The sequence below is a fragment of the Rhinoderma darwinii genome, chromosome 1 (assembly GCF_050947455.1).
Source record: "Rhinoderma darwinii isolate aRhiDar2 chromosome 1, aRhiDar2.hap1, whole genome shotgun sequence".
NCBI classification, from domain to species: domain Eukaryota; kingdom Metazoa; phylum Chordata; class Amphibia; order Anura; family Rhinodermatidae; genus Rhinoderma; species Rhinoderma darwinii.
Genome location: NC_134687.1, coordinates 33523875 through 33537296, shown reverse-complemented (window position 1 = coordinate 33537296; position 13422 = coordinate 33523875). Strand labels below are relative to the sequence as shown.

At 40.8% G+C, this 13422-nt stretch overlaps 1 protein-coding gene across 11 annotated transcripts in view; it reads right to left on the bottom strand.

The window, feature by feature from the left end:
* ADD1 (adducin 1) overlaps positions 1–13422 on the bottom strand; it is a 104107-nt gene that overhangs the window by 25043 nt on the left and 65642 nt on the right. For 6 of the 11 annotated variants that reach the window (XM_075857288.1, XM_075857297.1, XM_075857244.1 and 3 more), the window contains exons 5-10: positions 9950–10030; positions 9472–9621; positions 7737–7880; positions 7550–7648; positions 6759–6929; positions 4883–5227 (exon numbers count right to left, since the gene is read on the bottom strand). In XM_075857288.1, the coding sequence (XP_075713403.1) occupies positions 4883–5227; positions 6759–6929; positions 7550–7648; positions 7737–7880; positions 9472–9621; positions 9950–10030 (990 nt within the window). The remainder of the gene's footprint in view (positions 1–4882; positions 5228–6758; positions 6930–7549; positions 7649–7736; positions 7881–9471; positions 9622–9949; positions 10031–13422) is intronic. The other 5 variants (XM_075857325.1, XM_075857335.1, XM_075857253.1 and 2 more) reach the window with 1 other exon arrangement.

The window sequence follows — 13422 nt, the reverse complement described above, 5'->3', positions numbered from 1 at the left end:
GAATAATGGAGTCAGGTCATACTCACTTTCATATCTTCATTAACCATTACTGCGCCTTATTTTTGTCTTATAAAATGGTAAACACATAAATGAACCGATAAAGAAATGGCACATTCTGATCACCATCTCCTCAACACACCGGCTGGTGATCTCTGCTCCCGATATGAGAACTAGACTGGAAAATGTCCATGCAAGGATTTTTCTTCTTTTCTTTATTATATTTTTGCACAATTATTTTGCAGTTTTTCTCTTCTCAAAACAAATATTTCATCTGAATTCTTTTCAAGATTTAGAGTCTACTCTCCCGGCTAGCGAAAACATTCCTAAAAGCTTATATGTTCACACTGAGGTTTTTGCAGGCAGAAAACTCTGACTTTACCTGCCTGCACTATCTTTGCAGTGTTTTTTTGCCCGCGGCCATTAAGTGCCGTTGCATAAAACGCTGCGAAAACCGCTCTGCCAGAGACGGAAACGCAGGAAGAAAGAGCATGTCGCTTCTTTTTCCCACGAGCGATGTCGGGCGTTTTTTTTGGCACGGTTTCCGCATCAAAAAAAGACTGTGTGACCTAGGCCTTAGGTTTTTCTTTTTCACTAGGCTAGGACCGATTAACCCCTCGCCGGGTCTTTTAATTTTTCGCCGCGGTCTTCCAAAAGCTATAACTTTTTCCATCCACATACCCATGTGAGGGCTTGTACATTAAAGAGGCTCTGTCACCAGATTGTGCAACCCCTATCTGCTATTGCAGCAGATAGGCGCTGCAATGTAGATTACAGTAACGTTTTTATTTTTAAAAAACGAGCATTTTTGGCCAAGTTATGGCCATTTTTGTATTTATGCAAATGAGGCTTGCAAAAGTACAACTGGGCGTGTTGAAAAGTAAAAGTACAACTGGGCGTGTATTATGTGCGTACATCGGGGCGTGTTTACTTCTTTTACTAGCTGGGCTTTCTGACGAGAAGTATCATCCACTTCTCTTCAGAACGCCCAGCTTCTGGCAGTGCAGATCTGTGACGTCACTCACAGGTCCTGCATCGTGACGGCACCAGAGGCTACAGATGATTCTGCAGCAGCATCGGCGTTTGCAGGTAAGTAGCTACATCGATTTACCTGCAAACGCTGATGCTGCTGCAGAATCAACTGTAGCCTCTGGTGCCGATGTGGCCGTCACGATGCAGGACCTGTGAGTGACGTCACAGATCTGCACTGCCAGAAGCTGGGCGTTCTGAAGAGAAGAGGATGTTACTTCTCTTCAGAGCGCCCAGCTAGTGAAAGTATTAAAAACGCCCCGATGTACGCACATAATACACGCCCACTTGGACTTGTACTTTTAAACACGCCCACTTGGACTTTTGCAAGCCTCATTTGCATAACTACAAAAATGGTCATAACTTGGCCAAAAATGCTCGTTTTTTAAAAATAAAAACGTTACTGTAATCTACATTGCAGCGCCGATCTGCTGCAATAGCAGATAGGGGTTGCAAAATCTGGTGACAGAGCCTCTTTAAGCTGTGTCTCTGGCACGGCTTAACAGAAGCCTGTGAAAATGACTATACACTGCAATACATTAGTATCACAGTATATTGTACCAGCGAACTAACGATCGCTGTTTCAAGTCCCCTAGGGGGACTAGTAAATGGTTTTAAAAAAAAAAAAAAAAGTATGGCTGAAACAAAACATTTTTTTTTTTTAACGAAGGCTTTTTTTCCTTTTTAAAAGTATATATATATATATATATATATATATATATATATATATATATATATAAACAGTATATAGATTTGGTATCACCGTAATCGCATTGAGCCGCAGGAACCTTTAATATTTAACTTTATGCTTTTGATCCCCCTAGGGGACTCGCAAGCGAGCATTAGATGGCTGGTGCAGTACGGTGTACAGTGCAATTTTTACCGGCTCCTGTTAAGCGCAGCCAATAGACACGACTATTGCAATTTATTTGCTAACATGGAGTTCACGTTGATGAGGGTACTCCGAGGCGTATGATCCTCTAGACTATGTATCCAAGATGAATCGGAGCAATTCTTTATCACTTGAATGGACATTCTCTTTAAATTACATTAGAGAAAATGCGACTCATGGACAAGTTGACACAAGTAGCTTTTAAGGACAAGACATATGAAGGAAGCTCAGCAAGACGGATAAAACATCACCACGTGACATACAGACGAGTAATAGTCTCATTCATTCCCAAAATACTCAGGTTAAAAGAACATAAACAGCAGGGAAAACAGAAGCCATTAGATGTACTCTGTTATAGAGCGCATCTAAACAATGACAAGTGCCAGGCAGGGAATTCATTTACTCAGCTCACACCTAGGTTTTAAAGTCTGCATTTCTTTTGTCTAATTATAGACCAAAAAACATTTGTTTACAATTCTCCCTAATCAAAACCTGAAAAAAAAAAAAAAAAAAAAAGTGTAAAATGAAAAAAAATATAAAAATAAATAACCACCCATGGTATAAAAAAAAACGACAGGGCTTCATTTATAAAAACGGTCTAACAGAGAAAACGGGCCTTGTTGCCCATAGTAATAACAGTACAGTATTCATTTTTACAGAGCAGTGTAAAATTAAAGCTGAACTATGGTTGCTATGGGTAACAAGTCCAGTTTTTCCGGTTCGTTGTAATAAGGCTCAGTCTCTTAAGAGGGAAAAAAAATGCATATGCCACCGATACTTCAGAACGTGACTAAAAGATGCCTATACACAGATAAACTTCAGTGGGAGCGGTCGATGTGTACGGGGGTGTCCCGACGGCAGGTGCTGGGGGACAGAATGATCGGGCATGCTGGTTTTCAACATGCCCGATCCTTTGTCCTGACAGGAGAGAAGTCGCTACAATCAATGCGCTGATAACAGGTTTCCGTATAGCGCTAAAAATAAAATGACTCACCAATAGACTTTTGTTTGCTCTATTGGACATGTTTAATCCAGGCTAATAATCTAGACTGAAAAAAAAAAAAACACTCCAACTCATAGTCAACACATCAAAAGCGTACAGGCATGATACCAAGTATAGGGAAAAATCTTCGGTGCCAACATAAATCAAATCAATGACAATCACCCAGTGAACGGTGACAGGAATAGCCATGATATTCACATTTAAAACTATAGCTCAAAACCACAAAGCTTAATTAGATGAACAGAACAATTAAACATTGGTTTACTGTCATTGGAGGACACAATAAGCAAAAAAACCCAAAAAGTGGCCAAATACACATCAGATGATAGTCAGCCGAAACCGCCAACTGCCGACTATCAGAGGTTGGGGGAAAGAAGGATCGTATATGTTGGATTTCAAAATGCCTGATCCTTTGTTCTCTCAGGAGAAGTATCTGGCAGCAGCTTACTCCCCTATCCCCGTTGAATACACATGCACGCTTGGTCGAGCATGCATGTGTACGCGGGAGTCAGGAGGAATAGCCGTCAGCTATCCTACACTTTCTGCTTGGTGCCTTTCTCCTAGTGGCAGAAGCCTATACCCCAGGTTACTGTGTTCCCCAATAAACTCAGAAAAAAGGATTTTACGTTAAGTGCTAGATTCCCTTTTTGAGCGCAACACAGTGATTTTTTTCAGGGAAATTGTACCACACAAGAATATAATAAACTGGCTCTTCAGCTTTGCTTCAAACTTGGAAATTATGCAATAAAAAAAAATATAAAAATGGTGCCAGACTATTTGCTAGGTATACAATGGGGTTACTATGCAGTGCATCCATAGCAACCAGTCTTTCAGTTTTGTCAGATCTTCAGCTCAAAGTTCTGCCTTCAGCGGTCTTATAAACATGGCAGTAATAGGCAAATTAAGGTGAATAACTACTTCAGCCATTGAGCGAAGTTTATTGCTTATGTTCTATGTTTAAAGGGTTATGCCAATATTTTAAAGTGATGGCTTATTGCTAAGATTTGCCATCACTTTATGACAACAAAAAAAGGACCGCAGTGAGAATCAGGGGCCGCTCTGCAGGGAACTGCAGAACTGCGCCATTAAATTCAATAGCTGCAGTTCCCTGCACAGCCAGGAGTGCCGCTGTCCAGGGAAAAGCAGCGAATAGGTCGCTGAGCTAAATGAGCGCTGAGGCCCCTTCATTCTCAGAGTGGTGGTGGTCCCACTGGTCAGACCTCCACTGATCATAAATGAATGGCATATGATAGAGATACGACATCACTTTATATAAGATAGAAATTAAAGGGGTATTCCTACTTTATTTTGGTGAGAAACCCAAAACAAATTGATCTTTACAGACTAAAATCATCCATGAAGATATTAAAGCTCTATATAAAAATGTACCTTACGGCAGTATCTGTAGTTAAGTGCTGGCCGAGGGCTGGAGCTGCACTTTAGTTATGCCGCACCCAACATCTACTGTCAGTTGTCATTTATGGCCATCTACTGGCATGCAACGTTTCATGCAAAAGGAGGCTGGCACGAGGAACTTGAAAGCTTTGGGAAAACACACGCAATTGAACACAGCAGAAATGGAGAAAGTAAAGGGAGGAAGATCGACTACCGTTAACACAGGTTAGCAAAGTAAACTGCTTAAGAGATTAATAAATTATAAAGGCATAAGTGTTAATGTTACTATATATTTAGCAAAATTTTAGATTCAGTTAGTATCAATTTATAGTATTGAAAATAGGATAGAGAGGAGAGAATATCAGAACTATAGTCTTAGGCAGTTTCCAGCAGACAAACATTTTTCTACAGACTTCTCCACTGCACTAAAAATGACAGCGAACTAATAGAGATTTGGGAAATGCCCAGCATATGAAGGAATCCCACTAAAGTATTCCAAAAGCTTCCAAGTGCCAGTCACCTCAGGTTGCTCTATATCAACTATGAACAGTAAGGTAGGCACAGACCAAGCAGTTGGTTATACAGCTTGGCACGCAGACACCGGACGAGAGAGACTGCAGCAAGGGTTTCACGTGATCGTGTGTAATGTTCGTCCACACCTTAGTCTTCAACTTGGGGCTGCCTCCGTTCTGCCCTTCATCGGAGGCTTCATCTGTTCTACCAGAGTTCAGCCACTTTGTCTTCTCACGTTGCTGTTTCTGAAAACTGTGCCTGAGAGGAGAACACGTGCCTGAGTCACCATCACTGCCAAAGGAATAGCCAGTGACGCTGGCTGGGATCTCAACGTCACTGTACTTTTTGGCCTTATCTCGCAGGGCAGGACATCTATAGGGGTAGCCAGTTCTGTATCCCTATGAAGTAATAAAAAGAATAGAAAAGAACTACAATTATTTGAAAAATAAATTATACACCTATTAGAAAAAAATGCTACTCATATACAGGCAAATAAGAGGGGGGGGGGGGGGGAAATCACCACCATGTTGCATTCCATTTGAAGCCAATTCCAATTTTTTCAGCGTGTAATCTGCGCTTTAGTTACCCAGACATGCTGATCATTGGTCCTTAGAACAATTACTAGTTTCTGCTGACTGAATAACGTCACAGATTTATAATGGTCTAAGTGGACAGTTGTTATATGGTTCTCAGACAATCATTTTCCTGCGTTAAACATTAACACAGTGAGTTTTATGCAGCCGTTTCCACGTGCCACGCTAATATCCATCTCATTTTATGTATTAATGGTCAAAATGGGAACCATCACTTGAAAAAAAAAAATGAATTAAAATGTCAACAGATCTGGCAAGATAAAAACCACTATACCAGGACTGTAAGGGCTCAGACGAGCGTGCTCCTACTCCGTGTGCTGTGCGTTGATATAACTCACAGCACACGGACCAATTCATTTCAATGGGGCTATTCAGACATGCACAAGTTTTCACGCAGCGTGTGTCGGTTGCGTGAAACTCACTGCATGTCCTATATTGGTGTGTTTTTGCGCACCTAGTCGCCCATTGAAGCCGGAGGGTGCATGAAAACCATGGACCCCACATGGACGACATCCATGTGCTGCGTGTTTCATGCATCAGTTACAAATCAAGGCCGAGAAATAAAGTTAAAAAAAAAAAAAAAAAGCGCTTTCATGGACTTGAAAAACATGCCACACGCAAACCACACCGATGCCAATATGCAACGCACACTGATGGAACATGGACATGAAATGTAGGAAAACCGCTGCGTTTTTTACGTGCGCAAATCAGTCACGCTCGTGTGAATTAAATGCAAACGTCACTAGAAAATAGATGTATATGATGGAAGTTTGATGTATACAAAGTACTACAGCTGTGGAACTCCGTCCAGGGAATGCATTTTTGTTCAAATGCATCTTCACCGGGCGTTGGGATCAGAGCTGCTGTGATAGAAGGAATTATGCCTCATGCACACGACCGTTGTGTCACCCGGGCCGTTTTTTGACGGCATCCGATAGTCTTCACGGACCCTTTAGCGGGTGAATCGGGTCAGTGAAAAACTGGCTGAGTCTCCGATCCGAGGAAAGATAGACCATGTCCCATCTTTCCTCAGATCACTGACGGGACTCGGACGGTATGGCATTTTTGTGTGTATATATATATATATATATATATATATACACACATTATATATATATATATACACACACACACACACACACACACACACACACACACACACACACACACACACACACACACACACACATATATATTTGCCACTAAAGACACTTCGAAGTGTTTTTTTTACTTGCATTTTAAAACGACAAAAAAAAGAAAAAACAACCCTGTGTGAAGGGGGCTAAAAAGATCTTTATTACAAATGTTATTGATGGTATTTTACTACTTTGCTCACCAAGTTATCCAACATTCGCATGAGGGCTTCAAATTCTTGCTCCCCAACAAGCCACTTAGGATGTGTAACTGCATCGCCAGACGGTGACTCAGGTGAACGAGACTTTTTGTATTTTCCAGGGTCTAATAGTACCAAGTTGTCTGGTCCCCCTGCACTTGCTAGGGTGCGCACCTAAAGCAATAGAATATTTGTGTTCGCATGTGATACAATATACAGAGAATATAAAATACATCTTAAATATGGTTTTCATTACTTCGATTAAAGAATGCCTTATCTGCTCTCCTGACATGTCTGTTTTAGTGAATACTTGTACTGGAGCATTTTTTCTTCTAATTCTGCCTTTTGCCGTTCCTCTGTTAATCCTCCTAGAAATGTATAAATAAATTGACAACTGGGTGTCCCCATTCCAATGGTCAGAGGCATGTCCCTACATAGACTGAGACTGTGAGCACTGATTGGACAGTGTCACTGTAGGGACACACCCCAAACTGGTAACACCTAGTTGTCAATTTTTAGGAACGTAGAGTTCTAAGGAAAGATGCTCCAGAATAGTTAATTTATTGGGAAAACAATCAATTACTAAATCAAACTTGCCAGGATAGCCATCAGGTTCTCTTAACACCGGGTGTAAATAAATCTATGCTACATTATCTAGGGCGTGCAAATAAAACAAAAGCAGATTTTTAACATGGACCATTCATGTTTCCTATAAATGTACAGCAGCTCCTTAACGCTTCATCATTTAGTCAATTCTCAGATATCCAACCTATAAAAGCTTCCTAAGTAATTACCTGAATCTCACAGGCAGACACAAGGTTGTGGATAAAATAAAAAGCCTCTTCAACAGTTTCTCCCATAGCTACGAGTCCATGATTTCGGAGAATAAGTACCTTAAAATATAAAGAATTAAAACCAGTAGCAAAATCATAAGGTACTGAATATTGTGTTTATAATGAGGAGATTAAAACAAATACTCACTTTGCTTCTTGGACCCAAGTTTTTCTGTATTAGTACTTTCTCCTCCTCATCAACCAGTATGCCGTGATAGTCATGATAAGCCATCTCCCCTAGACACAGGGTTTCTGGAGATAGTGGCAGTAAGCCACATTTCATGGCAGACACCTTGTAGGGAAAATTACAGAAATTGTTTATATATATATATATATATATATATATATATATATTTGTCCCATAAATACAGCATAGATTATATCAAAACCATAAAGGGCTCGTCTAGGCCGGGGGCACTTTTTCATATTGATGAGCTATTAGGTAATCAGTATAGGACCGGTGGGGTTCTGACTCCCAGAGGTCCGTGCCAGAAGCAGACGGCTCCAGCCACACTATAGCAGCCGTGCTGCATCTCTGCTCCTATTCAAGTGAATAGGAGCAGAGTTGGTTCATTACCAGAAGCAGGTGGCTTCGTACACTTGAACGCTTAACATAACATCCGGTGCCCGGTCCAGGTGTCGGACACCCACTGATCATATATCAATGACCTATCCTGTGGATAAGTCATTATTATAAAAAACTGTCCCGTACCTGGACAACCCCTTTAACGTAGTGGTCAGTGAATCTTGAAAGGTGCAGAATACCTCCGTACATATGGAATCTAATGAAGCAGGTCATGATTTGTCTTCCATCGGATTTGTTTGAAATCGGAGCCATACGGAGGTACAGAAGGATCCGTACTCTGAGGTTGTACAGAGCCAGAATATGGCCTATGAATGAGCCATTACTGTTAAAACTTTATTAGAAAAGCCTCAAGTTTCCTGATTAAACTCAAGACTTTTACATCATTGCGATAAGGTCTTAAGTAGGTTTAAGAGTTGCCTTAAAAGGGGTATTCCCATCTCAGAGAATCACAGCATATCCCCAGGAAAGGCTATAAACGTCCGAGAGGCACAAGTCCCTGTTAGACCCACTTCTATATCTAGAATGGGGCCCCCTGATCCTCGCCCTACCTTCTGCCGCTGGGTTTCAGCCAGTTTCTGTACCCCTGGCTACCCCGTAACCAGAGCCGAGCGACCGTGTGAGAAGGCCCCCTTCTAGAGAGATAATTGCCGTTCCAGAGCTGGGACCCACATCTAGCAGACATTTATAGCATAACCTGTGGATATGCCAAAAGATGCCGGAAGGTAGGAATATCCCTTTAACTAAAACAACCAATTCAGTGTCTCTAGGATTAAGTGAAACACCTATACAAAGGAATTCAAAAGTTCCATGTCAAAAAAGCAAAACGCTGCAACAAATTGAAATTTGCTTTAAAAAAAAAACGAAAAAAGAAAAACTTACTTTTTGCCCATTTAGCGTTTGCGGCACTATCAAATTGTGGATGGGACTTCGCTGAAGGGGTGGCCACCAGCGGCCTGACAAATTTACTGTGATTTACGCCTGAAATTTGTGTAAATTGTAGGACAAATCTACTCCTCATAGCTAGTGCAGATTTGACTTTCTGGCACAAGGACAGATGCGCCTAATTGACTATGCCAGTGCTCGTTAGATTAAGACTGGCATATGAAATGCCAATCTTAATAAATTCCCCCAAAATAGCTTCTAAGCAGTCACGAGGAATAGCAGCCTGGGACGTCAGAATAAAACTCACTTATCTGCATTCCACACGAAGAGCAAGAAATATTACACGAATATAAAACAGAGCTAGAGAGAAGATAGTTTAGAGGTATATTAGGAGACGCCTGCTCTCCATACTCACCGCAGCTCCAGCCGGGGTATGGATATGGACAATGCATTTCACATCAGGTCGGGCTGCATAAATAGCAGAATGCAGTGTGAACCCAGCTTTATTCACTCCTAGGTTTGTACTGCCACGGTCCACTATGTCACCTTGAAGATTGATTTTTACCTAAAACATACAACGTATTAATTCATTGCAATATTGAATATTTTGATTCTTAAACTTAAAAAAAAAAAAAAAAAAAAAAAAAAGTGTCAGTTAAATTCAGAGATTTATTGTAAAAATAAATGCGACATTTATACCCTCCCCCATACCATCCAATAAATAGGTCTACTGTATAGCTTAATGAAGCAGAAAACCAAGCTATGCAACGCCCAGGTTTAAAAAAAAAGGGTCGGAGGCCTAAGCAAGTGTGGGGGAGGGTAGAGGGGGGGGAGGTACACACAAGAAAAAACAAACTTCTTGGATGTTAATGGAGTCTAAAGATTAAACTTACCAAACTAGAGGCAGTAACTTCACTGTAGAGGAGTCCGAAGGGAACAATTAGGAAGTATTCTTGCTCTGAACTCGCTCTGACCTGCATCAGACATAAAACATCAGGTCACATGCATTTAGTGACTAGCAGGAATCCAATGACATTTTACCACGTGTCTGAATCGCTTAAAGAGGCTCTGTCACCAGATTCTCAAATCCCTATCTCCTATTGCATGTGATCGGCGCTGCAATGTAGAGAACAGTAACGTTTGTTTTGTTTTTTAAAAACATTCATTTTTGGCCAAGTTATGAGCTATTTTATATATATATGCAAATGAGCTTTGAAATGTCCAACTGGGCGTGTTTTTATTCGTATGTCCAACTGGGCGTGTTTTTATTCGTATGTCCAACTGGGCGTGTATTGTGTTTTTAACTGGGCGTGTATTGTGTTTTTAACTGGGCGTGTATTGTGTTTTTAACTGGGCGTGTATTGTGTTTTTAACTGGGCGTGTATTGTGTTTTTAACTGGGCGTGTATTGTGTTTTTAACTGGGCGTGTATTGTGTTTTTAACTGGGCGTGTATTGTGTTTTTAACTGGGCGTGTATTGTGTTTTTAACTGGGCGTGTATTGTGTTTTTAACTGGGCGTGTATTGTGTTTTTAACTGGGCGTGTATTGTGTTTTTAACTGGGCGTGTATTGTGTTTTTAACTGGGCGTGTATTGTGTTTTTAACTGGGCGTGTATTGTGTTTTTAACTGGGCGTGTATTGTGTTTTTAACTGGGTGTGTTTACTTGCTTTACTAACTGGGCGTTGTGGATAGAAGTGTATGATGCTGACGAATCAGTGACCAATCAGCATCATGCACTCCTCTCCATTCATTTACACAGCACATAGTGTTCTTACTAGAACGATGTGCAGCCACATACACAAGCGTCCTGATAATGAATACACATGACCTCCAGCCTGGACGCCATGTGTATTCACAATCCTGACACTTCTGAATCCTGTGAGATTTCCAGCAAGGGAAACAATCTCGTTTACCTCGTAATCTCGCGAGATTATGCGCGGCTTGCTGAATCTCACAGAAAAGATTCAGAAGTGTCAGAATTCTGAGTACACATGACGCCCAGTTGTCCATTTCAAAACTCATTTGCATATATATATATATATATATATATATATATATATATAAAAGTGCTCATAACTTGGCCAAAAATGAAAGTTTAAAAAAAAACAAACAAAAAAAAAACGTTACTGTTCTCTACATTGCAGCACCGATCACATGCAATAGGAGATAGGGGTTTGAGAATCTGGTGACAGAGCCTCTTTAAAGCGCATCAGTCAGATATTTATTCTGCCCTGCCTACTGATCCGAGATTTCAGCGTGACGCCACTTATTAGCTCACTTTAACCAGTTATTGAGCATTCAGAGCTTATACTTACGGCACATGGCCAGCGTCGCAAATATGAGACCAAGTATATTCACAGTGTCATGCACAGTAATAGTAGCAGGGGGAGCGTATGGAGAAAAATCAGCAGCAGTAGCATGAATAGATTAGTCATGGCATCAAACAGTCACCGTGCCTTAGTGCGCGGGGACAGAGCTGTGATGACAGCCGTCACAGACCATCACCGCTAGCCGGCCCAAGACCAACGAGAGCAGTCCCGGGTCGGCGATCGATCCGATTGAAAATTCACGGACCAATCAGAGCAATGTCGCTCCTGGACGTACTTATTAGGTGATGATTAGGTTTGTTCGCGCTCATCGTGACCTAATCGTACCTTGACATGAGGAACGGCCATTCCAACCCCCCTCCGACACATACAGGAGCTGCGACAACCACGGTCTCGTACAACAGTTGCCGCAGCTCCTTCAGTGGGGACCGATCGCGGTGGACCCCGCTGATTAACCCCTTAAAAGCCTTGTTCAATAGCGATCACGGCTTCTTAGGGATTAAAACAATCGCAGGCGGAGATGGTTGCTATGGCAACCGGAGGCCTAACAATGGCCTCCGGCTATGCCATCTACGAAAGACTAGTGGGTCTTAAAGTCGTGACTCATTATGCTTGCTGTCAGTGAGTAGCTGACAGCTCTAATACACTACACATGTAGTGCATTATATGGGCCTAGTGGGACACAAAAAAAAGTAATAAATAAAAAGTTGTATCAAATAAAAGTTCATAACTCTAAAAGTAAAAATCCCCCTTTTTCCCTGATAAATCTTTATAAAAAAAAAACAATAAAAACTATACATAATTGGCATCGCCACCACCATAACGGCCTGAACTACAAAATTATTTCGTTATTTATCCCGCGCGGTGAATGCTGTAAAAGAAAATAAACCATACCAGAGTCACAATTTTTTGGTCACGTCAACTCCCAAAAAATGGAATAAAAAGATCAAAGAGTCGCATGTACCCAAAAACGGTACAGATAGAAACTACAGTTCGTTAAGCAAAAAAATTCAGCTTTCTTGATGGAAAAAAAAATAAAAATAAAGTTATGGCAACACAAAATGTAGATTTTTTTAAATAAAAAGTATTGTATTGTGCAAACGCCATAAGACATAAAAAAAAAGGAAAAACTATAAACATAGTATCACCGTAATCGTATCAGACCACAGAATAAAGTGAATGTGTCATTTATAGCGCACGGTGAACGCTGTAAAAAACAAAAACAAAAAGGAATTTAAAAAAAAACAAAATCGTAGAATTGCTGTCTTTTAGTCACCACACTGATCAAAAAGTCGCATGCACCCCATGAAAACTACAATGAATTCCTCAAGGGGTCTAGATTCCAAAATGGGGTCACTTTTAAGGAGTTTCCCCTGTACTGGTACCTCCAAAGCTCTGAAAACACGACATGGCGCCCAGAAACCAATCCAGCAAAATCTACAAACCAAATAGCTCTCCTGCCTTTCTGAGCCCTGCCGTTTGTCCAACCAGCAGTTTATGACCACATATGGGGTATTGCCGTAATTTGGAGAATTTGAATTGTTGGGGTGCTTTTTCTCCTTTATTCCTTGTCAAAATTAAAAACTTTGATCAGAAAAATTATATTTTCATTTGCACAAAACCCCAGTGGTGTCTAAATGCTCACTTTACCCCTCGATAAGTTCCTTGAATGGTGTAGTTTGCCAAATGGGGTCACTTTTGGGGGAATTCCAGTGTTCTGGCACCACAAAACCTCTTAAAACCTGACATGGTGCCTAAAATATATTCTAATAAAAATGAGGCCCCAAAATCCACTCCTCTGCTTCTGAGGCCGGTTATTCAGTTCATTAGCACACTAGGACCACACGTGGGATATTTCTAAAAACTGCAGAACCTGGGCAATAAATATTGAGTTGCGTTTCTCTGTTAAAACCTTCCGTTTTACAGAAGAAAAAAAAAAAAGGAATAAAAAGTGGATTTTCTGCATAAAAAAATAATAATAATTTGTACATTTCATCTCTACTTTGCTTTAAATTCCTGTGAATTCCGGTGAGTTTTAA